At 52.1% G+C, this 25,365-nt stretch overlaps 1 protein-coding gene across 7 annotated transcripts in view; it reads left to right on the forward strand.

Moving 5' to 3' along the window:
* TPST2 (tyrosylprotein sulfotransferase 2) overlaps positions 1–25,365 on the forward strand; it is a 56,252-nt gene that overhangs the window by 21,678 nt on the left and 9,209 nt on the right. For 3 of the 7 annotated variants that reach the window (XM_060310630.1, XM_030860688.2, XM_060310627.2), the window contains exons 2-4: positions 14,019–14,090; positions 18,530–19,435; positions 23,445–23,643. In XM_060310630.1, the coding sequence (XP_060166613.1) occupies positions 18,594–19,435; positions 23,445–23,643 (1,041 nt within the window). In that variant the 5' untranslated portion in view covers positions 14,019–14,090; positions 18,530–18,593. Of the gene's footprint in view, positions 1–11,896; positions 12,145–14,018; positions 14,091–18,529; positions 19,436–23,444; positions 23,644–25,365 lie in introns of those variants that run through there. The other 4 variants (XM_030860682.3, XM_070047006.1, XM_070047007.1 and 1 more) reach the window with 3 other exon arrangements.

The raw sequence follows: 25,365 nt of genomic DNA on the forward strand, positions 1-25,365 counted from the left end.
ACTTCTACTGGATGTTGCTGTTATAAACCGTGGGGAGGAGCTGCAGCGTCGTGCCGAGGCTGAGGGCTCATGGAAGGGTTTAGACAGGGGGGGACATGGTCAGGTTTCCGTGGCAGCTACACCCTCTGGCCACAGTGGCGAGAGAAGATTCCAGATAACAGGTCAAGACCAGCCATAGGGAGACCAAATAGCCTGGAAGGCCTGAGCTCTGGCCGCAGAGGGAAGCTGTGATGTCCCAGACAGGTAGTGTCCACTGCCAATCCATGAACAGGTGGCCAGGCTGGGCCCCCAGGGAGGAGGAACGTTTGGGGAGAAGTGGGCACGTCCTGGGACTGACCAGTCCTTCAAAGGGGCCTCACTGCTAAGAGCCGGTAGGAGAGACCTCGGCCGGTACAGGTCCACCTGTTCCTGGTGGCCACTGCTCCAGACACCCACCAGCCCCGGCCTGGCCTGCACCCCTACGCTGGCTGCTGCCTGCACCCCACTCAGGTTGGATACCCCGCCTCTTGCTGCCTGGCCCTGCTCTCCACTGCTTACCAGTTGTGCGACCCTGAGCAGGTGGCTTTCCCTCCCAGCGGGCCACTGGCTCTGCCTGACCTCACCCATGTTGTACAGAGAGTACAGGAGAGATTATAGATGCTGACAGGTGACGGGTCTTCCTGGGCTGGGTCTTTTGGGGATGACAGCATGGAGCCCGGGGGGAGGAACATCTGGTACGTTCTCCAGTTTGCAGGGGTTTCCCGTCTCCGATCCCTGCACTACGTTCCCATTTCACAGCTTTGGAAGCTAAAGCTCAGAGAGGCGAGCAGCTTGCCCTGTGTCACACGGCACAACAGAGGCAGGGTTCTTAGGAGGAGTCTGACCTTATAAGGTCCGTGGCCACCGCTCTCATGGCCATAGCTCAGTGTGTGATGAAGGGCAGGGTGCGGCACCTCTCTGAGCCTCAGCTTCCTCATCTGTCAAGTGGGGAGGATGGCGATGCGGAGCACAGCCGATTGCTGTGTCGCGGTGGTGAGTTGAGTGCAGCAGCGCGGTGCCAGCCCAAGGCAGGGCTCCAGACGGCGGCTACGGTTTGTTGACTGATCTGCACGTAAGTCCTCACGGCAGCTCTCCAGAGTGAGTGGCATGAGCCCATTTTTCAGGAGAGGAAACTGATGTGCAGCTAGTGAGAGCAAAGCTGGGGTCCCCACCAGCTCCTTGGCTCCAGAGCCCTTTCCTTCCCCCATCCTTGCCCTTATCCCAGAGTCCTGGCGTCACCTCCTGTGCATTAAAGGGCAGGTGGGCACCAGGATCCAGCTGGTCCTTTGTCCTGGATGACTGGACATGAATGGGCACAGGGCAGCCTCCCCGGTGGTATTTTCAGAAGCTCCCCTTCCCTCTACAGAGCTGCTCTCCCGCAGGACGTCTTCCTTTGCTAGGTAAGCAGCTTTGCTCTCTGAGAGCCGGAGTGCTTGGGAGGGAAGCTGGCATGGAACATGCCCAGGATGTGGCCAAATCCTAAAAGCCAGAGATGGCAGAGGCCTTAGAAGTCATCAGCCCCGGGGTTTGGTTGTCTAGCCTCAGTCTGCACATCTGGAAAATGGGAGGAATCGTCAGCTCGGCAAAAACAGTAACATCTGACAATACAGAGTTGGTGCAGACGGGGGACTTGCAGACCGTTGGCAGGAGGGTCTTTGGAAGGCACTTCTGCTGAAACGTAGAGGATGCCTGGCCCCCAAGCCAGCCAACTGCTTTTAGGTGGCTACTTAGAGTGGAGCCGCGCTTCTCGAGTTTTAATGTGCGTGGGGATGCCTGGGGGCTGGGTGAAATGCAGACTCTGATGCTGTACCTCTGGAGTGGGACCAGCAAGCTTCCAGGGAACCCTGCTGATGCATCATCAAGGCCGTGGGGTGCCTCTCACTCACGAGCACGAGGAGGCATGTCCCTTTGTGATGGGGCATGTTGCGTCAAAGATGGAAATAGCCTCAATGTCCATCAGGAAGGCTTTGGCCAAATGAATGGTCAGCCATCCCTGCCGGGGATGCTCTGGAGCAATTAAAAAAGGGAGGGAGACCCACTGGGGTCCTGCACATGGATGTGTCTTGTCACCCGAGAGGATGGCCGGGGCTTTGCCTGTGTCATTAACTGATGTGGCCCCGTGCTAGAACAGGGCCTGGCGCACAGTGGGTGCTCAGGCAGTGTTTACTGAATGACAGAATCAGTATGCTGACATGGGAAAATCTCCCCAACCTGGTGTGGAGTGAACCGATCCAGTTTCAGGTTACGTGTGATCCAGGACCTCTCAGCCCTAGTAGCATTACCGACACTTGGGGCTGGATGGTTCTTTGTGGTGGGTGCTGGGCATTGCAGCATCCCTGGCCTCTACCCATCAGATGATCCCTAGTTGTGACAGCCCAGACTGTCTCCGGACATCGCCAGTTGGCCCCAGAGGGGCAAAATCAGGCCCAGTTGAGATCTACTGTGTGATAGGACAGTATGTGGCTAGAGGGAGGAAGGGTGAATGGAAGGATGAAAGGATGGGTGGCAGGGAGGGTGGGAGAGAGGCCCTATGTGATTTCCATTCAGATATGATTTTGGCTGTAACTTCATAGAAAGCAGGTGTCGGGTGCTCCTCCCTAAGATGATAGACAGCGGTTACCTCTTAGAAATGAGGCAAGAGGACAAGACTGGAGATTTTGCTCCAAGGAGACTTAAGCCTTTTCTGTTATTTTTAAATATGGAGGTTATAAGTGTGACTTGAGTAATTAAATAAATTTAAAAAACAGGGATGGTCCAGGGACCCACTTCTAGAGTGCAGGGATTTAGTGAGGGTACACACCTGAAGTGCTCAGCACAGCGCCTGGCACCTAGCAGGAGCACAGTCAGAGGAAACCATTGTTGTTTGATTGTGTTGCATCCCTCTGGCAGCCCCTAAGCATATGAAGCAGTTAAACTCTTCTTTCCATATGGGCAAACTTGAGCTCAGAGATGGGAAGGGACTTTCCCAAGGTCACACAGCAAAGTAGGAGCTCGGCTTGACTGAACATCGGTCTTCATGGCTCTGATGTAGGGGCCACTTCTCCTCTGCCACCCTGTGTTCCCTGCCGGGCATCTGGACCTCCTGATCATCACATGTGAGGCTGTGTGGGCTGCTTCAAGTCCCCCAGCTTGTTGATCACTGGATGTTCACCAGCCAAGCTGGCACCCAGGAAGCGGGCAAGGCCGGAGGTGGCAGGACTGTAGCCTGTGGCAGTTGCACTGTGGTTTGGCCCAGCAACTCTGGGAGGACTGCCAAGGGTGTGGAGCCTGTGACGGAGGACCTTGGCGGAGACAGTCCCTGGAGGTGGGCGCTGGCTGCCAGCCCTGTGCAGCTGCAGAGTCGTACTGCTCCTCTCCTGCTCAAACACCTGCCATGGCTCCCTAGTACCCAAGTCGAAATTTCCTTCCTGTTGAGTTAGCATTCTATGCCCTACAAAAGATTCTCTATGACATTGCTAGATTCCAAATACTAATACTGATAGTAATAATAATAGTAACAACAATAATAATAATAATAGGGCCTAGAGTACCTACTGTTTGGTAGGCATGGTACAAAATGCTTTTCATGCATTATCTTATTTAACTCTTACAAAAGCCCCATGGCACTGCTGCAAGTCTGATTCTCATTGTACAGAGGAGGAAACTGATGCCCACAGAAGTTAAGCGTCTTGCCCAGGGTAACGTAGCTCATGGCCCCGCCAGGATCTGCAGCCTGACTCCAGAGCCAGGCTCTTAACCAGGAGGCCAGCCTACCTCATCTTACTAGGAGAATGAACCAGCATGATGCCAGCAGGGAGGAGCCTGGGTCAGGGTGTCTGGAGAGCTGGGCCCAGGCCTGGCTGCACCATGACCTTGCTGTGTGACCTTGGCCAGACTCTCTGGACTTTCACCAAGCTTCCTCCAAGGCCAGCTCTACCTTCCGAGGCTTCGGGTCTCAATATTGTGCAACCAACCTAGAAATCACCCAATTTCTTTTTTCCATTCTTTTATTTTACATCACACCATTGATAAACGTCCACTGTAGAATAGTTAGAAAATCCAGGGGGAAAAAAGGAGAAATTAGTGAAGCTCCAGTTAGCAGCTTAAGGTATACCTTTCTGGAGTATTTTCCCAACATAAATGTCTACCAGAGTGGGATCAGATAACCTTTTTATCACCTAACATCACATCCCAGATGACCCATAGGGTAATGAATCCTTTTTTTACGGTCGTATCCGTAAAAAATACCAGGTCTGTTATTGTTGTACCGTGGAATATTTAATTAGGGTGTCTAGTTAGAAATGATGATAAATTAAGAGCTGACATTTACTGAAATCCTCCTCCTGCCGGGTCCTGCCCTAAGCACTTGCCTCAGTGGTCATCACAGCAACCCTCTGAGGTGGGCCGTTCAGCCCCATTTTACAGATGAGGAAACTGAGGCTGTTGACGTTAACCAGGCCCAGGTCTCCTGGCCTGTCCTTGGCAGAGCCGGATGCGGCCCCAGCCCCTCCCGAGCCCTCCATGCAGGCCCTTAACCACTGGGCATCCCTGCCATGTGCCTCACCTCCCGTGTTCTCAGATGCCCTGTGTCTTTGAGGTGGGTGCGCTGTGACTGTCCAAGGAAAGGGAATGAAGTGGCTGCCCACTGAGCCCAGTGTGTGGAGAGGTGACACATGATGTATACAGCCAGAGCTCAGTAAATGCTCATCTCAAAGCAGAAGTTGCAGTAGGATTTCTCAGGGCAGGTGGAGACAGAATCACTCCAGGAGGAGTGGGGCTTTGTGGGGACCCATTTCCACCACTCCACGTGGATTTCCTCAAGGGACTCCCAGCAGCCTCTGCTGTCAAGGCCGGGAGCGTTTTGGGGGGTGTCCCAAGCTCCCCGGCTCCTGGGTACAGTGTGAACAGAACTGTGTACTCAATTTAGGCTTTAGTCTGGAGGGATCCCGAGACCCAGAGCTGAGATTAGGTATATGAGGCGCTTGACTTGGGCACAGAATTTAAGGGAGTACCCCAGAGCTCAGCAGTCAACATAAATACTATTTTAATGCAAATTAAAAAAAAATCAAAACCAGCGGGTGAACCTTGAAAACATTATGCTAAAGGAAAGAAGCGAAAGACCCCGTTTTATGTTATTCCGTTTATATGAAATGTTCAGAAGAGGCAAATCCAGAGACAGAAAGTATTGGGTTGGCCATAAAGTTTGTTCAGGTTTTCCCCTAAAGTGTTATGGAAAAACCAGAACGAACGCCTGGCCTGAGGCTAGAGTGGGGTCTCTGTGTCACCTCCTCTGGCCCAGAGCATTTGGCCTCTTGGCCACCTTCTTCCCTCTGTTCTCCGTCTCCTCTCCTTTGAGGTGGTCCCTGGATCCCCCGGCACCTCTAACCTGGCCTCCAGCCCTCGTCTACTAAGCCATCCTACACTAGAAAAAGCCGTGTCCACCCCCAGAGCCCCAACCTCACCAGCACTCACCACTTCCCACTGCCCCCAGGATAACCCCAAGCTCCTTACTTACAGCCTGGGCCCCGCCAACCTCCTTTGCCCACCCTCTTGCCCCCCCATTGCTGACTTCTGCCTCACATGTTCATGTGGAACCCATATTTATCCAAGAGCTACAGCCTCAGCCCTGTGTGCTTTCTCACAGATAAGCCTCCATCTCACTTAAATCCTCGCCGCAGCCTTGCTAGTAAGAGTTGGTGGACCCATTTTACAGGTGAGGAAACTGAGGCCCAGGGAGAGGAGAGGACACCGCTAGGGGCCTGGAGCAGAGGCAGGTGTACACCCGGGCAGACTGACCACATACCTGGGATTCTGTCCTCTGCTGGCAATGGAGATGCACACGCCTTGTTCTCCTTCCCCTCAGGGCCCTGTGTGCAGTGTCTGAGGCCAAGGTCACCCCCACTCCGGTCCCTGATGTCCTCCACCCACTTCTGACTGGAGTTACTCTCCAAGGTCATGTGCTGGCATGTGAGGCCAGCATGGGTGGACGTCACATGCCTTTCATAATAGTTCCATTGTCTCTGATTTTTATTTATTTATTTAAAATATTGATTTATTTATTTTTTGCTCATGCCACACGGCCTGTAGGATCTTAGTTCCCTGACCAAGGATCGAACCTGGGCCCCCTGCAGTGGAAGCGCAGAGTCTTAACCACTGGACCGCCAGGGAAGTGTCTTTTATTTTTTAAATAAAATCAAAACGGCTAAACCACACCCCAGAATATGCCATTGAGCTTTTCCTGGTACACACCCTTCCCATGCTCTCGTCTGATGGTGGAGCGAGGAAATGGGCAGGGAGAGGGAGGAATGGGACCCAGGGCCCTCCTGAGGCAGGGGTGCAGCTCTTGGCTCCCCGAGTCACAGACTTTGGTTCCCAGGGGCCCGGGAATCTGGATAGGAAAAAAAAAATGACATCTTTATTTATATTAATTAACATCTCCAGGCATCAATGTAGGTGACAAATGGCAGTCATAGTAGCAGCAGCAGTAGTTGGGCCTTGGTCACCGACAGAAACCGTATGTATCTTCATATCATATTCCTGTTGCCGCAGACACCTGTACACATCACAACACGCCAGTGACAGTTGTTATGAGGCCCACCCCTCGATCTGGTTATTCATGGCTTTAATGAAGCAGCATGTAGGTGACAGTATCACAGCGTCTTCATCAGTGTGTTCTTAGCCGGACTCGACTATAAGTGGTTTCCTTTTACTCTTACGTAATTGATTCCATTTAAAAACACTCTTCTGGGAAGGGGTCCGTAGGTTTCACCAGATGGCTAACAGGGTCCATGGCAGCAGAAAGGTCAAAGACCCCATTGGGTGTGGGTTCGAGTCCTACCGCTGCCCGGCACCGCCAGAGCATGGGCAGCCGCTTCCCTAGTCTGCATTTCTTATTTGTGCCCTGATCAGAGAGGTGCTTTCTCCCTCCGGGTTGTGGGAGAGTCAGTGATGGTGCTGGACGCTGCCCCATGCGGGGTCCGTCCGGCTGACCGTTGGGTGTGGCCCTGGGAGCTCTAGCACCCGGATGTGCACACCCCCTGTCCTGGGGTCCTTCCCCCTCTGGGTGGCTTGTCTGTCTGTCCTGTGTCTGTTGCCCTGACACTCCTCACTGGCAGACCTGTGTCTCTCCTAAGAAACGATGTCACTTAAGCTCACACTGTGTGCCAGCCTCACGACAGCCCACCAGGCGGGTGCGCTTTGCACCCGTGTTCTGGAGAGGAGGCAAGTAAGGCCCAGAAAGGAGAAGTTGCTGGCTCAGGGTCACACAGCTAGTGGGTGGGTGAGCCCAGATTGCACCTGGGCCTGTCCGGCTCTTGGCCTCCATGCTGGGACCACTGCAGTCCCCGAGCCTGGCCAGTACATAGCCCTCAAATGCTGAATTCAGTGCCCACGCAGTGTTTCATAGCTCAGGGGGAGGGGCAGCGCTCGGTAAATGCAGATTCCTGGGCTCCGTCGGGGAGCTTCCAAATCAGAATATTTGGGGGCAGGACCCAGGAATCTGTCTTTTAAGAATTTCAGGTGATTCTGATGCACGCAGAGGTTTCGAACCACCTTAAAGGGGAGAAATAACAGTGATACAGTAACAAAGCTCTGAGCGCTATCAGTTCACCTTAGCACCCACAGATGAGAAAACTGAGGCACAGAGGAGTTAGGTAACATCGCTGTTTACCTCCCCTGCTCCAACCAAGGCTGCATTGCTAGTAACCACCAGAACCGGACTCCAAGCCCAGTGTGTACAACTCCCACTACAGTGCTCATCCCACCCCCCCACCCCTACTTCTGGAAGCTTCTAGACAGAGGAATGGAGACAGGTCGTGTGTGTGTGTGTGTGTGTGTGTGTGTGTGTGTGTGTGTGTGTGTGTGTTGTGTGGCGTGGGTGAAGGAAGCCCGGGCCTTGCAAGGTCACCCTGGCCTTTTCCTGTTTATACTCTTGATCAGGCAGGGGCCCGTGTGTTCCCGAACAGGAAGCCCAGAGGGAGGGCTGCACCAGGCGGTGGGGGCAAGGCTGGGACATGGGAGCCAAGAGGCTGAGCTGGTTACTGCCCCGGGCAGCTGCATGACCTTGGACATGCATCGCCCCCATCCGTGAGTTGGGCAGGGTAGAGGTTTGGGGGTGATGGTTCAAAGCTTGGCTTCTGGCATCAGACAGAGCTGGGTTCCACTTCAGGCTCAGACCGTTCCTGTCTGTGTGACCTCAGGCTGCACGCTTCACCTCTCTGAGCCTCAGCTTCCGCCTCTGTCAAACGGGGCTAATAAGCGTGCCTCGCCCTACTCCCCGGGTTGTTAGAGGCAAAGTGCACAGCAAAGTGCCAGGCACACACAAGTCTCTCTCCTTAAATCTTTACTTGGCAACAGGCCAGACACCGGATGATTCTGTGTGTGCACATGCATTTCTTTTTCTAAAAAATATCAGATATTTTCCCAAGTTGTCCATTTTTCTCACCAGAGTCCGGCTGCCTGAGTCCTCCCACTAGGCCTTCTGAGATTGGGCCCAGAACCCGAATATGCACCGGCTTCCACGGTCACCCACGGCATTTGCGTTTTGTGAGTTTGTCCTAGTTCCCCTGGGAGCTCGTACAGAGCAGGGGCCTGGCCCACGATGGCCTGAGGGACACATCGAGGTTGCCGCCTGATTTCGTTAATAGTCTCGCTGGAATCCAGCCGTGTGTGTTCCTGGATGTGCTGTTTCTGGCTGCTTTCATGGTGCAGAGGCAGAGTGGGTAGCTGTCACAGACCCTCTGACCCACGGGGCCAAAATCATTGGCTTCCTGGCCCTTCACAGAAGTTTGCCAACCCCGCCTCACCGGGCCACTAGCTTCTTCGTCTTCGGGTTCCTTCCAGTCTTCATCCGCGTGCTGTGATGACAATGATCATAATATTCAGTGCTGACGTTTTTGCACGTCTGTGCTGGGCACAATGAAGTTATGGAATTCCTCATGACTCTCTTTGTCCCAAGTGTTACTCCCATTTCTCAGATGGCAACACTGAGGCTTGGAGAGCTGAATTGACGCAGGACACCCAGCCTCTGAGTACAAGAGCCAAGAAGTAACCTCCGCCCTCATCACTCCCCACCCTGAGCTTGTGCCAACAGGGTGCTGAACTGGGCCTCTTGAGAGGGAGGCAGGGTGGCACGTGGGGGTCCAGCTTTGATCATTTTAGGTTAAAAAAAATGCAAAGCTCGTCAGGAAGGAGAGATCTAGGAGCATGGGCTATGGAGAGAGAGGAAGATTTGGGTTTTCCTTTTACTCCCCTGCTTACCAGCTCTGTGGCCTTGGGCAGGTGAACCTACCTCTCTGAGCCCCAGTAAAGAGATGGTTAATAAGGGGGCTTCCCTGGTGGCGCAGTGGTTGAAAGTCCGCCTGCCGATGCAGGGGACACGGGTTCGTGCCCCGGTCCGGGAAGATCCCACATGCCGCGGAGCGGCTGCACCCGTGAGCCATGGCCTCTGAGCCTGGGCGTCCGGAGCCTGTGCTCTGCAACGGGAGAGGCCACAGCAGTGAGAGGCCCGCGTACCGCAAAAAAAAAAAAAAAAAAAAAAGAGATGGTTAATAAGGGAGAGTCAGATGGGATCCTGGACAGGGTAGTGAGGACAAAATTCCGTGATATATGCAAAACCCTTAGCTCAGTACCTGGGGCACAGAAAGTGCTTGGTAAGTATGAGCTAATACTTCTGAGGCCGCGCGCCAGCCTGGCTTTTCTTCTTCCTCTTGAGCCACCTCATGGTGCTTCTTATGCCCAAGCATCATCCAGAACCTCAGAATTATTCTTTTGCCTCTTCCTCTTGCCCCATTGGATCCTGGCAGGCTCTTCTTGGCTGGCTTCCCTCCGGAGTGTGTTGGAGGTCTCTGATCCCCAGGGATCCTGAAGGGAACTCCGGTCTCCCCTAATCTGCTCGGGAGGCTTGGGGCAGTGAGGAGGCTTGGGGCAGTGAGGTCGCAGGGAGCAGGGGCAGGTGGTTGCCATGGTGATGGAATGTTTGGGAGTTGGTCCCCACTGAGAGGGCTTGCGAGGCTGATGGCTGAGCTTAGGCATGTGGCTACCAGGTACCCCTCCAAGGCTCCTCTGCAAGTGCCATGACCTGCCCCCTGGGCTGGCGTCCTGTGCTCCAGACCCCCATCCCTGCTCCCCAATCTTGGGAACCTCTTGATCTGCCGAGCTTGGAGAAATCATGCAGAATTGGAAAGTTCAAATGAGTCTGACCCCTTAGGGCATGTCTTCCCCTCCCACGGGGGGGGGCATTACACAATCACAGTCGTGATTATCTGATGTGCTGGTTTCCTGGATCCCCACTAGAACATCATCTCCGTAAGGGCAGAGGCCTTGGTGTGCCGCCCTTGAGGTGTTCCAGCATCTACTTGCAAGCATAGTACGTGCTCAGTAAACATTTGGGGAATGAATGAATCCGGCCTAAGAGCATCTTGAAGACTGACCAGCCCCCCTCCCCTCTCCTTCCTTCCAGTGGTCATTCAGGGCAGCCCATGGGTCAGTGAGAAGGGAGCGAAGTCCTCTCCCATCCTCTGCTGCTGCCCCTGTTTTATGAGCCATGTGACATGAGACCAAGGATGTTATTGTTAAGACAGAACCAGATTTGGAAACTGGCTTTCCCTCTTAGTAAGGCACACTTGCTGTGGGCCAGGTTCTGTTCTAACACGTTCTAACATTTATACTTCCCAATACTCGTATGAGGCTAGTTCCACATTTACACTGGCCACATTTCTAGCGCCCTGGGGCCGTACATGAACCTCCTAGGAGGTATTGTTGTCATCTCCATTGTACAGAAGGAAACTGAGGCTCAGAGAGGTTAAGTGACTTGCCAAGATCACACAGCCAGTAGCTGGTGGAGCCAGGATTTGAGCCCAAACAGTCTGACCCCCTACTATGGCTGGCATACAATTCAAAAAATACTAGCCATTTTATTATTATCTAGATCAAGGTAATATAACAACACCGTGTGTTCTTTTTGTTTGTTTTTTAAATAAATTTATTTATTTATTTGTTTTTGGCTGCGTTGGGTTTTTGTTGCTGCGCAGGGGCTTTTCTCTAGTTGCTGCAAGCGGGGGCTACTCTTCGTTGCGGTGCGCGGGCTTTAGGCACGCAGGCTTCAGCAGTTGTGGCTTGCGGGCTCTAGAGCACAGGCTCAGTAGTTGTGGCTCACGGGCTTAGTTGCTCCGCCGCATGTGGGATCTTCCCAGACCAGGGCTTGAACCCAGGTCTACTGCCTTGGCAGGTGGATTCTTAACCACTGCTCTACCAGGGAAGCCCAACACCATGTGTTTTTAGGAGAAAAATATTATCACCTACCACCCCTGTGGCATTTTGAGTCTGTTCCCTTCTCATTTTTCGTATGTGGGGTTTGTGTTTGCTGGTTGGTTCGGTTGACTTGGTGGTTTCGCTTTTTGGCACAGTCGTGCTTACCCTGAACCCCCATGGGCCTTTGTCATCCGTAAATTGGAGAACCAAGGTGCCCCTCCCCACTCCGCCCTGCCATTGAGTTATTGTGAGGAAAAAATGAGGTAGCGGTGTGGAACTTCCTTGGTCTGGTGTTAAATGTACAGTGGTGCTTAATAAATGCTGATGTTCCTCCTGCAAGAAAAGGAGGGCTCAGTGACCCCTCCCCATGCCTCTCACGTGTCTTCCAAGTCTGCGTTGTCCAGTAGAACTTTGTGTGAACGATGGGAATATTCTAGATCGGGGCCTGAAAACTTTTTCTATAAATGACCAGATAGTAAATATTTCAGGTTTTGCAGAACACGTAGAATTTTTCTTATTGCTGCTGCTTCCCCCTCCCCCTCCCCCCCAGCCCCGCCCGCATCCTCTTCCTCCTCTTTCCCTTAAAAAAAAAAAATATGTAAAAGTCATTCTTAGCTTGCAGGCCTTACAAAACAGGCTGAGGGGTGGATTTGGCCCAAGGGCCATCATGTGCTGACTCCATCCTAAATCTGCTCTGCCCAGTATGGTAGCCCCCAGGGGGCCACTGGGCTGTTGAATTGTGACTAGTGCCAATGAGGAGCTGGATTTTAAATTTTATTTAATTTTACTTTATTTATTTATTTTTAATTATTTTATTTTATTTTGGCTGCGTTGGGTCTTCATTGCTGTGCACCGGCTTTCTCTAGTTGCGGCGAGCGCGGGCTACTCTTCATTGAGGTGCGCGGGCTTCTCATTGCGGTGGCTTCTCTTGTTGTGGAGCACGGGCTCTAGATGCACGGGCTTCAGTAGTTGTGGCACGTGGGCTCAGTAGTTACGGCTCGCAGGCTCTTGAGTGCAGGCCCAGTGGTTGTGGCGCACGGGCTTAGTTGCTCCGTGGCATGTGGGATCTTCCTGGACCAGGGCTCGAACCCGTGTCCCCTGCATTGGAAGGTGGATTCTTAACCACTGCGCCACCAGGGAGGTCCCCATTTTACTTGATTTAAATTTAAATACTGACCTGTGGCTAAAGCGTCATGTCGGAGTCTTGGCGTCACAGCTCTGAGTGACTGAAGGCTCTAACAGCCCCGTTTCACCACCCTGAAAGGGGCCGTGGGAGCTGCCCGCCTGGCAGGCCTCTTGAACTCTCTGGCATTTCAAGGGCCGCCTGAGGGCAGCTGGGCCTGAGCCATCTCGTCTCCGGAAAAACTTCAAGGGCCCTGGTCCCTAATTGTGTTTGTTGTTGTTATTCCAAGAACCAGGCTTCTCTTCACTGGCCACCCATATGCCCTGGGAATGCCAAGCCTGTGTATTCTGTAGCTGGGAGGAGGGGGAGGGTCTGGGAACCCTTCTCCTCCTGGGGTTAGATATACTAATCCCTGGTATTTCAGGGAGAGGAAAAAAAACTGTATAGAGGCAAGGAGAGAGCGAATAGGAAGGGAAAGAGGACCCCAAAAATGGTCCTACGCCCAATGTATTTGCATCATGGCACAAATAAAATAATTGCTGAGATTTTTGAGTATTTGCTATTGTCTTGTTTAAACCTCCCAATAGCCCATTTTACAGCATAGGAAAACCGAGGCTCGGAAGAACAACAATCTGCCTAGTCAGGGAATCATCCAACTCCAGAGCTGCATCCTTAAACCCCGCCACCCCACCTCTTGGGCTGGGACTAAGCAGAGGGAAGTTGAGCCTCAGACTCTGTGACTCTGTGAAGAGATTTTTGCTCCCAAACCTCAATTTTCACATCTGTAAAATGGGAGAAAGTGAGAATTGGACTAAAAATCTGCCACCCACCCCCTCCCCCAGTAAATGGTAAGGGCATAGTAGTGACATGTACACCAAGATCCCATTGGTTCCCCATCAGCCAGGCTTCATGCCAGACCCCATGAGTTCACGGCCCATTCCTTTAATGCAGTGGTTAAGAGCTGGGCGTTAGAGTCTCACAGATGTGGATGGCGATCCTGGTTCCCCGGGTCAGTTGCTCTTCCTCTTGGTGTCATTTCCTCACCTGTAAAATTGGGAGTATCGTACTTTCCTCGTTGGGGGATTAAATGGCACAAGGCACCCACAGCAGGCATTTGGTCAGTGTTAGGTGGCAGTGGCGGCACGGCATTGTCCAACTCCAGGGGGCGCCATATTTGTCATAGGCTGGGTACGCAGTGCCCTTTGGAGTTGAGCAGTGCGCAGCCAGTTCAGCCATACCCAGCAATTCCAGATGGTGATTCGTGGTACAGTGGTGGTGGTTGTTGCTTCTTGTTATATTTACTTTTCCTGAAGTCCAAGGTCCCTGGGCCAAGAAGAAGGGAGAGCCCGGTTGTAAGAGACCCATTACTTCCTAAGGCAGCAGTGCCTTAGCTCAGGTTCTCAGCTGACACCCCTCTGCGTGAGAAGTGAGCCAGTTCACTCCCTGGCTGAATCAGTGAATTTAGACCCCAGTTTCAACATCTTGGGCGGAGGTGGCCTGTCCCTGCCTTGCTGCTCGTCTCCCAGAGTCACTGTCGGGCACCCTTGGGAAGCCCAGCATCCCCTTCTGCCCCTCCGAGGGGGCCCAGCCCCTCTCCATAGCACCCACCCCTAATGCGCCTAATGCAGCGTCTCTTCTGCCTCTGCAGGGCTCAACCCGTGGAGAGTCTTAGCAAGCAGCCACGAGGGCTAGATCCCAGGGATGAGAGTGTCCAGGGGAGGTAAGTGCTTCCCGAAGGTCCCCCAGAGACCCGGCTCCTCCAGGGACAGCCCCCAGCCTCCTGATTGGGCAGCCGAGCAAACTCCCCCAGGCAGCTCTCTCCTCTGTTAGAAATCCAGACAAAGCTGGATCCCAGCAGCATGGAGAGGGCAGGCCTCTGTTCTTCCTCACCCCTTAGGAAAGTGATTCTCCTGGTGGTGGGAGAAGGCCGAGTCCCCGAGCAGGCAGGACTTACCCGGCATTCGTGGGCAGATTCAAGCACGGCCAGAATCCAGCCGTCTGCGTGCCACCTTCCAGCCTCAGTGTTCTTGGCGTGCGTGCTTTGCCCTTCACACAAAAGCTCCCTGAACCTCATAACAGCTCCCTGAGAAAAGCTTCTTATCATCCCCCCTTTTTTTGGAGGAGAAAACAGAAGCTCAGAGAGGCGAAGTCCCTTGTCCGGCTCTCCAGCTGGCAAGTGGCAGGGGCTGGATTTGAACCTGGGGCTGTAAGACTCCAAGTCTGAGGGTCTTAGCCACCATCCTCACTGCCAGGATGCCGGGACACCTCCCTCGACAGGGTCCAACAGGGTGGTGGGGACGGAGGGCAGGCCGGAGTCCCTGGGCTGGGCCCTCTGGCCCTTCCTGGAATGGGCAGAGTCTCTGATTCTGGGTGATCAGGAGGCCACCTTCTGCTTCGTAGGCTCCCAGCTGCTTTCCCTCTGCCAAGTGGCCCTGCCTTTGCTTCTCAAGCCATCCTCCAGGTCTGTGCAGTCTCCTCCTCACGGCTGACTTGCCCGCTTTGAGCTGTTTTCTCCTGGCGACTGAGATGAGCCCTTCGCTGGGTGCTGTCCAAGGACAGTAAACAGCTCAGCCGCAGCCTGGTCTGACCCAGGCCTGCCACTCCAGCCATGCCATCCATCTTGGGCAAGTTGCCTCTTCTCTCTGAGCTTCTTGCTGGGCAGGAGGCATCCCTACCCCAGAGGTGGCGGAGAGGATCCCGCTACGTGAGGCATGGCATAAGCTTTAGCAGAGGACGTGCTCAGTCAATGTAAAAACACACAACTCAGTGCTTTGTTTTGAAGTGCTGTAGCCAGATGAATGCTCAGTATTAAGCAAAACTCATGAGTTGATAACATTTAAAAAAATTCTGTCTATCCCTTCTTCCAGGCCTTTTCCCCTGGTGTTTAGTATCCAAGTCACTTCCAACCCCAAACAGAAGCTCGAAGAGTACATAAACACACACACGCACACACACACACACACACGCACACACACACACACACACACGGGCAGGCACACTGTGTCTATCCTTTTTGGAAACCAGTTTCCCAAATTATCCCCTTTTCTCCCTTCCTCTGCATCCCCCAGCGCCATCTGTTCCCCAAAGCTTCAGTCTCTCACTCCCCACCAAGTGTCAGGAAGAAAGGGTGATTGTACTAATTCAAGCTAAAGTGTGATTGACAGTCCCCCAGGGTTTTGACACTGAAATAATAATCATTGGCAGAATTCTACTCTCAGGTCTAAGGGGAGAATTTCAGTGAGCATTTAAAGAAGCCGAGAGCTCCATAGAGGGATTTCTGAGGGACTTTGTGTCCTGTCCAGCCTGCTTCCCCGCGGAAAGTAGCCCTGGAGTTAGATTTCCCCATGCCAGACATGAATCCAGTGTACACATTAACTGCCAACAGTTTCAGCAGCATATGATAGGCTCAGGTTTCTAGGGAGAGGGTCCCCAGCTATTTTCTGATGCTCAGAGAAGCCAGCAACCCCCGGATGAGACTCATCTTTGCTTTGTCAGTTGCTTCTAGAATCCTCACAGCAGCCTTTGAGGTCAGTGGACCCACCCGTCTTTGTAGCTGAGGAAACTGTGGCTTAGATGGAGGAAGTGACTCTCCCAAAGACACATGGCCAGGAAATGCCGGGGCCTCTTAGCAGTTTCGACCCCAGGCCCCAGGCTGTGTGCTTCTTCAGCTTTGATGTTTATTTTCCACTTGCTATGGCCTGAGGGGCCCCAGGCAGCCCAGGCCCTCGTGGGTGGATTGGTCCAGCTGCCAGCCGGGTCCTTTAGTGGTTTCCGGTGAACCTCCCATCCAAAGAAGAAAGCCACCTCCCACTCCTTTCCTTTCAGACCCTGTCCCATCCGCCAAGCCACCTGAAACCCCCGGCATGCTGAGCTCTTTCCTGCCTGTTACTTTGCACTGGCTGTTCCCTTTGCCAGGAACTCCCTTCTCTCTCTTCTCCACCTGGCTGTTCAAAACTTCCCTGTCCACTGCTTAGAACTCGGCACACGGGCTGCCTCCTACAGGAAGCCTTCCCTCACCTACACAGGTCGAACCTGTCACCCCCTCCCTAGTGTGGGTCCACAGTATGAGTGGACTCGGGGGGCTGAGGCTGTGTCTCTTAACTCCATAGCCCAACTCCCGCACACAGTAGGAACTCATGAAATGTTGGGGTAAATGAATAACCAGTCAGTGATCATGGCTAATATTCTTTCAAATACTCCCAATGTGCCGGGCACATTCTTAAGTTCTTAAAGGGGGTCATTTAATGTTCATAATAGCCCTTTGAGGTGGACACTCTTAGACCCATTTTACAGATGAGGCTCAGAGAAGTGAAGTCTGTTGCCCAAGCTCACACAGCCACACAGGAAATGGCAGAGCTGGGATTTGAACCCAGGTCTGTCTGACTCCTTGAATGCCCAGAGACCTCAGGCCCTCACTTGGATTCTAGAAAGAGGTGAGAGAGGAAACGAAGGTTCTGAAACACAGCGGGGGTGAGGCAGAGAAGGGCTGGGTGGTCGGAGGTGGGCTGTCTGTCCAGCATCTGGGTCTGCACCTTTTGCGTTGGGCTGAGGTTGCGTAATCAAAGGGCCTTGAGGGTGAATTGGGGAGGAGGATAGATCTGACATTTGAGTGACTAGAGAAGGGGTGGCTGGGCTGGGTGGACCCCTACTCTTTGAAACCAGCCCCTACCTAAAGAATTGGCATTGAGGTCTCATCATCTTTATTAGTGACATTTGGGAGGGGTGAGGAGCTAGGCTCAGGGTCATAATTCATGTCCTAAGTCATCCCCTCCCCCTGTTCGCACGTCACCCCCCCAGTCTGAGCATCCCCAAGTCTCCGCAGGACACGGGCAGGAGCCTCCTGACTGACCTCCCCGCCTCCGTTCCCACCCCTGCAGGCCCTCTCCCCAGGGGCTGCCTGTAGAGTAAGTCCAGCTCCTTCCCCATCCCCTGAGGACATGCCTGGCAGCTGCACCCCATCTTCCCCTTCCCTCCCCTCCAGCCCCAGAAGCCTCCTCTCAGGTTCTTGAACACACCAAACCCTCTTTCTCCCATCTTGGGGTTTTGCACTCTCCGTTCCCTCTGCCTGGAGCACCCTTCCCACACATGTTCACACCGCCAGCTCCCTCTCATCCAGATCTCAGCTTGGACGTCACCTCCTCCAAGAAGTCCTCCTTAACCTCCCTCTTCCTTCCCCTTCTTGATCTCTCTCATGGTGTCCAGCTTATTTCTTTGCAAGCCATTATCACGGTCTGGCGGTAGCTTGTATACCATCCACATCCCCCACTCAGTTGTAAGCTCCTTGAGGCCAGAGGCCTGGCTGTCTCGTCCGCTGTCCTGTCTCCAGCCTCGAGCAGGTGCCTGAAACCTTTTTATTGCTTCCGAGTGAAGGCTAAACGAACGGACGGCGATTCTGGAAGAAGCCCAGACCAGGATATTTTGCACCTTCTGAAAAGCCTCTCCTGCAGGGGCCGACTGTGGTCACTCAGAGCAGACACAGAGCCGGCTGATGAGCCTGCTGGCCTGGGTCAAAATCATGGACCCTGGCTTGGCCGCTTTCCAGCTGGACAACGGTGAACAGTCGCTCTGTACCTTGGTTCCCTCCTCGCTGTACCATAATCATTTCCTAGCACTTACTCTGTGCCAGGCCACGCTCATTGGACCCAAGCACGTTCTGTAAATATTTGTTAAGCATCTACTAGGGGCCAGGCACCGTGCTAGGAGCTGGGGAGACAGCCGTGAACAAAACAGGCAAAACCCATGTCTTTATCAAACGAGTGTGCTGCTGAAATCTGATGTTCTAGTGCTTTATTATTTTCACATTTCAAAGAATTCCACATAAATGTATTTCAAGAAAGTCCATTTTTGAAAGAATTATTACTCTTTCCATTTATCAGTTGGGGAAACTGAGGCATTGAGTGGTTAAGGAACTGGGCAAGATCTCACAGCTAGGAAGTAGCCAGGAGGGATTTGAACCCAGGCCATCGGGGCCTCTGAGGTCATAACAGCAGCTACGCTTACGGTTGTTGGAGGACCTCATGAATTAAGATGGATGCAGTGCCCCATAGCGTTCTGCTCTGAACGTCAGCACCCTCATACTTGGCGCTCTTGGGGTCTGGATGGTAAAGCGCCTGCAGCCCGCAGGCCTCCCTGACCGCCCGTGTCCCTCTCTCTCCCCAGATGTGAGCCCGGCGGGGCTCCCGCCCACCTGTCGCTGAAGCGCGCCCCCCGCCCCGGGCCCAGCATGCGCCTGTCGGTGCGGAGGGCACTGCTGGCAGCCGGCTTCGCCCTGGCCCTGGTGCTGGCGGTCCAGCTGGGGCAGCAGGTGCTGGAGTGCCGGGTGACACTGGGGGGCCCCCGGGGCCCCCGGCGGGCCATGCGGCCGGAGCAGGAGGACCTGGTGATGGTGGGCACGGACCACGTGGAGTACCGCTACGGCAAGGCCATGCCGCTCATCTTCGTGGGGGGCGTGCCCCGGAGTGGCACCACGCTCATGCGTGCGATGCTGGACGCCCACCCCGAGGTGCGCTGCGGGGAGGAGACCCGCATCATCCCTCGCGTGCTGGCCATGCGCCAGGCCTGGTCCAAGTCGGGCCGGGAGAAGCTGCGGCTGGACGAGGCGGGTGTGACAGATGAGGTGCTGGACGCCGCCATGCAGGCCTTCATCCTGGAGGTGATCGCCAAGCACGGAGAGCCGGCCCGCGTCCTCTGCAACAAAGACCCCTTCACGCTCAAGTCCTCTGTCTACCTGTCGCGCCTGTTCCCCAACTCCAAGTTCCTGCTGATGGTGCGGGACGGCCGGGCCTCTGTGCACTCCATGATCACCCGCAAGGTCACCATTGCCGGCTTCGACCTCAGCAGCTACCGTGACTGCCTCGCCAAGTGGAACAAGGCCATTGAGGTGATGTACGCCCAGTGCATGGAGGTGGGCGAGGACAAGTGCCTGCCCGTGTACTACGAGCAGCTGGTACTGCACCCCCGGCGCTCCCTCAAGCTCATCCTCGACTTCCTCGGCATCTCCTGGAGCGACTCCGTCCTGCACCATGAGGACCTCATCGGCAAGCCCGGCGGCGTCTCCCTGTCCAAGTGAGTGGAGCCCCCACCTTCCGCTCAGACCCCTGATCCCGGAGTCAGAGATGCTCAGTGGGAAGGTCGGCTCTGCCCCTCCAAGCTGTGTGGCCTTGGGCAAGTCACTGTGCCTCTCTGAGCCTCCTCTGTTCTACTGGAGAAGATCTGGGAAGAGAGTGGTTAAGAGCACAGCCTTGAACCAGATCTCCCAACTCATAGCTCGGTGGCATTGAATAAGTCACTGTACCTCTCTGAATTTCGGCTTTATTATCCAAAAAATGGGGCAGTCACTCCTCTCCAAACTGTGAATATGCTTTGTAGTGAGCTGTAGCAGGTAAAGTTTGAGAGTATAGTTTCTGGAACCAGACTGTCTGGGTTTGAATCCCAGGTCTGCCACTTTTTAGCTGTGTGACCTTGAGCAAGTAACTCTCCCTCTCTGTGCTTTCATTTCCTCATCTGTAGCATAGGGATAGAATCTATCCCTATTAATCCCTATTAATCAAATGGGTTAATACACGTTAGGTGGTTTATTCCCGTTATCATCGTTTCAGTGTTGATCTTGCTTTTATTGGAATACTCATCAGGCTCACCTTCACTCTCGTTTATTGAGTGTCTGCTGTGTGGCCAGCACTGAGTGAAGCCACAAACAATCATTATTCCTTTAATCCCCACAGCCACCTAGAACATAGGAACTGCTCTTATCCCCATTTTACAGATGGAGAAACTGAGTCTCAGGAAAGTTACTGGCCTAAGGCCACACAGCTAGCAAAGGGTGGTGCCAGGATTTGAACGCAGGTCTGTTGGACTCCAGTGCCTGTGTTCTCAAGCCCTCCGTGGCTGGGACCTATCCTCCCTCCCTTTCTGTCCCTTGCTGTCTGCCTTCCTCCTTTGAGGAGGCTGTCCCTTTCCTGAGACAGTGCAGCACCAGAGTGTGCCATCCCCACGTCTCCATCCTGGTCAGTTGCAAGCATCTTTAACAGCCCAGTGGAAGGGCGGTCCTTCCTGGGACAACGCCTCCCATTTCTTTCATGGCTGGACCCTCCCAGGCTCTGCCCCCAAGAGCTCCTGATCCCTGAGCAGAGCGGGAGGCTCTCAGCAGCTCCTGGCAGCGAAGTGCCCATGGGCTGGGTACCCCCACCAGTTGGTGCTGGAGCCGGGATTTTTGTAAATCATCATGACAAGACATCAGATGACCAAAGGAATACATCCTGATTGCAGGAAATTGGGAAAATACATAAAACGGGAAAGAAAAACCACCCATAATCCCAACACCCAGATTTTGATTTGTGGCTTGCTGGTCCTTGATCAGGGTATATTGATAAAACTGGAGTCCTGCTGGTCATGTTCCTGTGTAACCTTTCTTCACCTTGTATTTGGGACGCTTGCCCATGGCCCCCAGCACTCTGCAGTGACATCATTTTGAATGGCTGCATAATATTCCACTACACGATCACCATATTCTATTTAACATCTGTTTTTGGACACTTTGTTTATTGACTCGTATCAAGCCTGGCTCCTATCCAAGTTCTGGGATGTATCTATGTGATTTCTGTCCTGTGAAGTCCTGGAGACACAAGGCTCGTGGCAAAGGCCAGGCACACGTTTGATCGTGTCTGGCATGTCCACTGTAAACATCTTCGCAACAAGCGTTTTGTTATAAAAGATGAAATCACTGGTTGATTGACAGTTCCGGTTTCATTACTCTAGGAAATGATAACATATCAGTTTCTGCAGATACTTCACTGAGCACAGTTATCCCTCCCACCTGTCAAAACCAAAAGGTTACTGAGCTGTGGTTCATAGGAAAGGGACAGCTGCCTTCGAGAGCACTAATGACGGCCCTTTAGCTAATTAGATACACTTACTTTCTCTCTCCCGCCATCTTTGCCAGATTTATCACACAGTGTTAGACATTGGAGGCCATGTTCATAGCAGCACTACTCACAGTAGCCAAGACGTGGAAGTAGCCTGTGTCCATCGACAGATGAATGGATAAAGGAGATGTGGCGTATATACAATAGAATGGTACTCAGCCACAAAAAAGAATGAGATAACGCCATTTGCAGCCACATGGATGGACCTAGAGATGATCATACTAAGTGAATTAAGTCAGACGGAGAAAGGTAAATACTGTCTGATATCCCTTATATGTGGAATCTAAAATATGACACAAATGAACTTAATTCATGAAAAAGAAACAAACTCACAGATGTAGAAAACAAATTTAGGATTACCAAAGGGGGAAGGGTGTAGGGGAGGGATGGATTGGGAGTTTGGGATTAATAGATACACGCTACTGTATATAAAATAGGAAAACAACAAGGACCTACAGCATAGCACAGGTAACTATATTCAATATCCTGTAATAACCGTAATGGAAAAGAATATGAAAAAGAATACACACACACACACACACACACACACACACACACACATATGTATAACTGAATCACTTTGCTGCATACCAGAAACTAACACAACACTGTAAATACTTCAATTAAAAAAAAAAAGAGGCAAAAGAAGCAGCAAGCTCCTCCTGTCCCCTCAGAAAGGAATGGTTACTGGATCCCTGATGTGTCTTGAAAGCGGTGAACATTCTAACAATCTGGCTTAGATTAGCTCACCGAAGGATTTGCAGAAACTGATATGTTATCATTTTTTCGTGTAATGTAGCTGTCAACCAGTGATTTTATCCTTTATGGCAGAATGGCCTTATGGCCAATTGTGGGGTGAAATTGCTTACAGTGAAGATGTTTATGGTGAAAATACCTAGAACCGTATTTGTGATTTTTTGACACACTGGCTAGAGTTGAGATTTAAATCCGGGTCTTCAGACTCCAGATCCATGCCCTCCCCACCAGTCCACACCCTCTCCCCTCCCCAGATCCCCTCACCCCCCTTCCCATCTTCCTTTTGCTCCATCTGTTTGCTTCTGTTCTTTGTTCCCAAGTTATCCCTTAGTTGGGATGGAAGCATCTAGAAATAGGTCCTCGATCCTAGGAGTTCCCCACCCTGTATCCTATAAAGCCTCTGAACTATAATTGATAAGATCATCATGACTCACACAGCTTGGTAACCCTGTTGTATGGGAGAGCAAGGAAGCACATATAAGACGATGACTGTTTCATCCTAACAGCAAAATGGAAACAACGTAAATATCCATCTTTAGGGGAATGGAAAAAGAATGAGGTATTGAGAGAGCAGGGAAAAAAAAAAAAACCCACCTACAAACCAGTACTATGTATAGTATATAATTTCTGTTTTTAAATCTGCAAGCAAAACCACAGATTTTCAGTGTGTATATGTGTGGGAGAGAGAGAAAGAGAGAGCTAACACTGAGACCTTAAAATGTACCAGATACTCTTTTATTATTAACTCATTTACTCCTCAGAACAGCCCCGTGAGGTAAGTACTATTATGATTCCCATTTTACAGGTGAGGACACTGAGGCTCAGAGAGGTTCAGTCAGTCTCCCAAGGCCACACAGCCAGTGTTGGTAGAGCTGGCATCTGCACCCAGGCAGTCTGGCCCCTGAGTCTGCGCTTAGCCACTCTGTTTTTAAAAGTACAGAAAACAGATTGATAGGGTACGCTTCAGAATGCTATGGTCAGGTCCCTGTAGGGAGCTGAAGGACTCAGAGTGGTGACCCCAGGGGCTATTTGCCTTACCATTTGTGTCTTAGAATTACTTCTCAAGAACAAAATACTCATCTTAGTCATATAAATAAAAAGTAATTTTTAAGAAGTCAGAGAGGTCAAGGAAGCAGAATTTCAACACCACTGAAGTGGTGGGCCTTGTCTAGCCCTTTCTCCCAGCTTCCCACCCCATGCTTTTATCCCCATTGTACAGAGCAGGTATGAGGAGGCCATATGACTTGCCCACATTCTTATACTTTAGAAGAGCCGAGTGGGCCCTGGGGACCAGTCCCCCCAACCTTTCCTGCTGCCCCAGAGTCCCTGAGCAGGGAGCCCACCTGAGCACCACCTGGGTCTGCCCGTGCCCCGTCCAGCCCGTCCTCTCTCCCCAGGATCGAGCGATCCACAGACCAGGTCATCAAGCCCGTGAACCTGGAAGCTCTCTCCAAGTGGACTGGCCACATCCCTGGGGATGTGTTGAGGGACATGGCCCAGATCGCCCCCATGCTGGCTCGGCTTGGCTATGACCCCTATGCAAACCCGCCCAACTACGGCAACCCCGATCCCATCGTCATCAACAACACACACCGGGTGAGTGCACATGCACACGGGGAGATGCGTGCTCAGGCTGTGGTGGGGGTGGAGGCTCCAGCTACCCCAGAAAACACTTAGCTTCTTGAGTCCTATGCGGCAGGTCTGTTTCTGTCTCAGGGACACGGTGATTCGTATGGCTGCTTGTATTTCCATTTTTGCTTGGGCCACAAGGAAGCTCAAAACCAACTGGTAGCCTGCCTCTCACACTGTATAGCATCTCACGGCAGGCCCATTCGTGCACTAATTCCATCCTATTTCTCTACTTTGATTTACCCTTTTCCCCCTGCTTCCCTGGCTGTTTGTTCGTCTGTTTGTAAAGCACTTCAAGTCTCTGTTGAGACTAGGTGTGAATAAATCAACGATAGGTCCCTTTATTGCCCCCGTAAGGTTTACTTTTTAATTTTATTTATTTATTTTTGGCCCTGCCTCGAGGCATGTGGGATCTTAATTCCCCAACCAGGGATCGAAACCACGTCCCCTGCAGTGGAAGCACAGAGTCTTAACCACTGGACCGCCAGGGAAATCCCTGCCCCCATAAGGTTTAATATTTACTTCTCAGACAAATGTAAGTTTAGGGTGGTTTAAATTACTTTTTAAGTTCTCCTTAGTGTAGGTGGTCAAGGGGAAATGACTTTGAGATGATGTTTTTGGAGCATAGAAGTAGGCTAATCCTGGGTGTGGAACAGTTACCAAGTCGATATTATTTACATGTCACTGTCACTTCTCCTTTACTCTGGTTGCTGTGTTCTGACTTCCTCAGAGACACGAAGTTAGTGAAAATATCTGAACATGGGACCCAGGCCTGAGGAAGAGCCCTCCTACCCCTTATGTCATTGAGACCCAGAGTTTTAATTTAAGCTGAGTTTGGCATTTCTTTTTCTCTCTCTTTTTTTTTTAAATTAATTCTAAAGTCCTCTGATTCTACTTTCAGAGAACTACTTTGTGTTTGGTCTGTTGAACTAGAGAAGAAAAGGCACGCATCTTAAATTTATTTATTTAATTTATTTATTTTTGGCTGCATTGGGTCTTCATTGCTGCACGCAGGCTTCCTCTAGTTGCAGTGAGCAGGGGATACTCTTCTTGCGGTGCACGGGCTTCTCATTGTGGTGGCTTCTCTTGTTGCGGAGCACGGGCTGTAGGCGCACGGGCTTCAGTAGTTGTGGCACATGGGCTTCAGTAGTTGTGGCTCACAGGCTCTAGAGCGCAGGCTCAGTAGTTGTGGCGCACAGGCTTAGTTGCTCCGCGGCATGTGGGATCTTCCTGGACCAGGGCTCGAACCCGTGTCCCCTGCACTGGCAGGCGGATTCTTTACCACTGCGCCACCAGGGAAGCCCGAGTTTGGCATTTCTGAGCACGTGCTGATTTTAGAAAGTAAACAGTTCTTTTTTTTCTTTCTCTTATTGCCTTATAACTGACTTATTATATTATTGTAGTTTCAGGTGTGTGACAGAACAATTTGATATTTGTGCACATGGCAAAACGATCACTACAATTTGAGTCTAGTTACCCACTGTCTGTCACTGTACAAATTTACAACACATGCAGTACAATATTACCGACTATAATCACCGTGCTGTACATTACATCCCTGTGGCTTGTTTATTTTATATCATCTTGACCCCCTTCACCGATTTCACCTCCCCTGCTGCCAACCCAACAGTTCTTGTATTGAATCAGAGAGGGAGAGAGTCATTACTCTTTATTCTCCTTTAATTCTTC

Source organism: Globicephala melas, chromosome 13 (assembly GCF_963455315.2).
Source record: "Globicephala melas chromosome 13, mGloMel1.2, whole genome shotgun sequence".
Classification (NCBI taxonomy): domain Eukaryota; kingdom Metazoa; phylum Chordata; class Mammalia; order Artiodactyla; family Delphinidae; genus Globicephala; species Globicephala melas.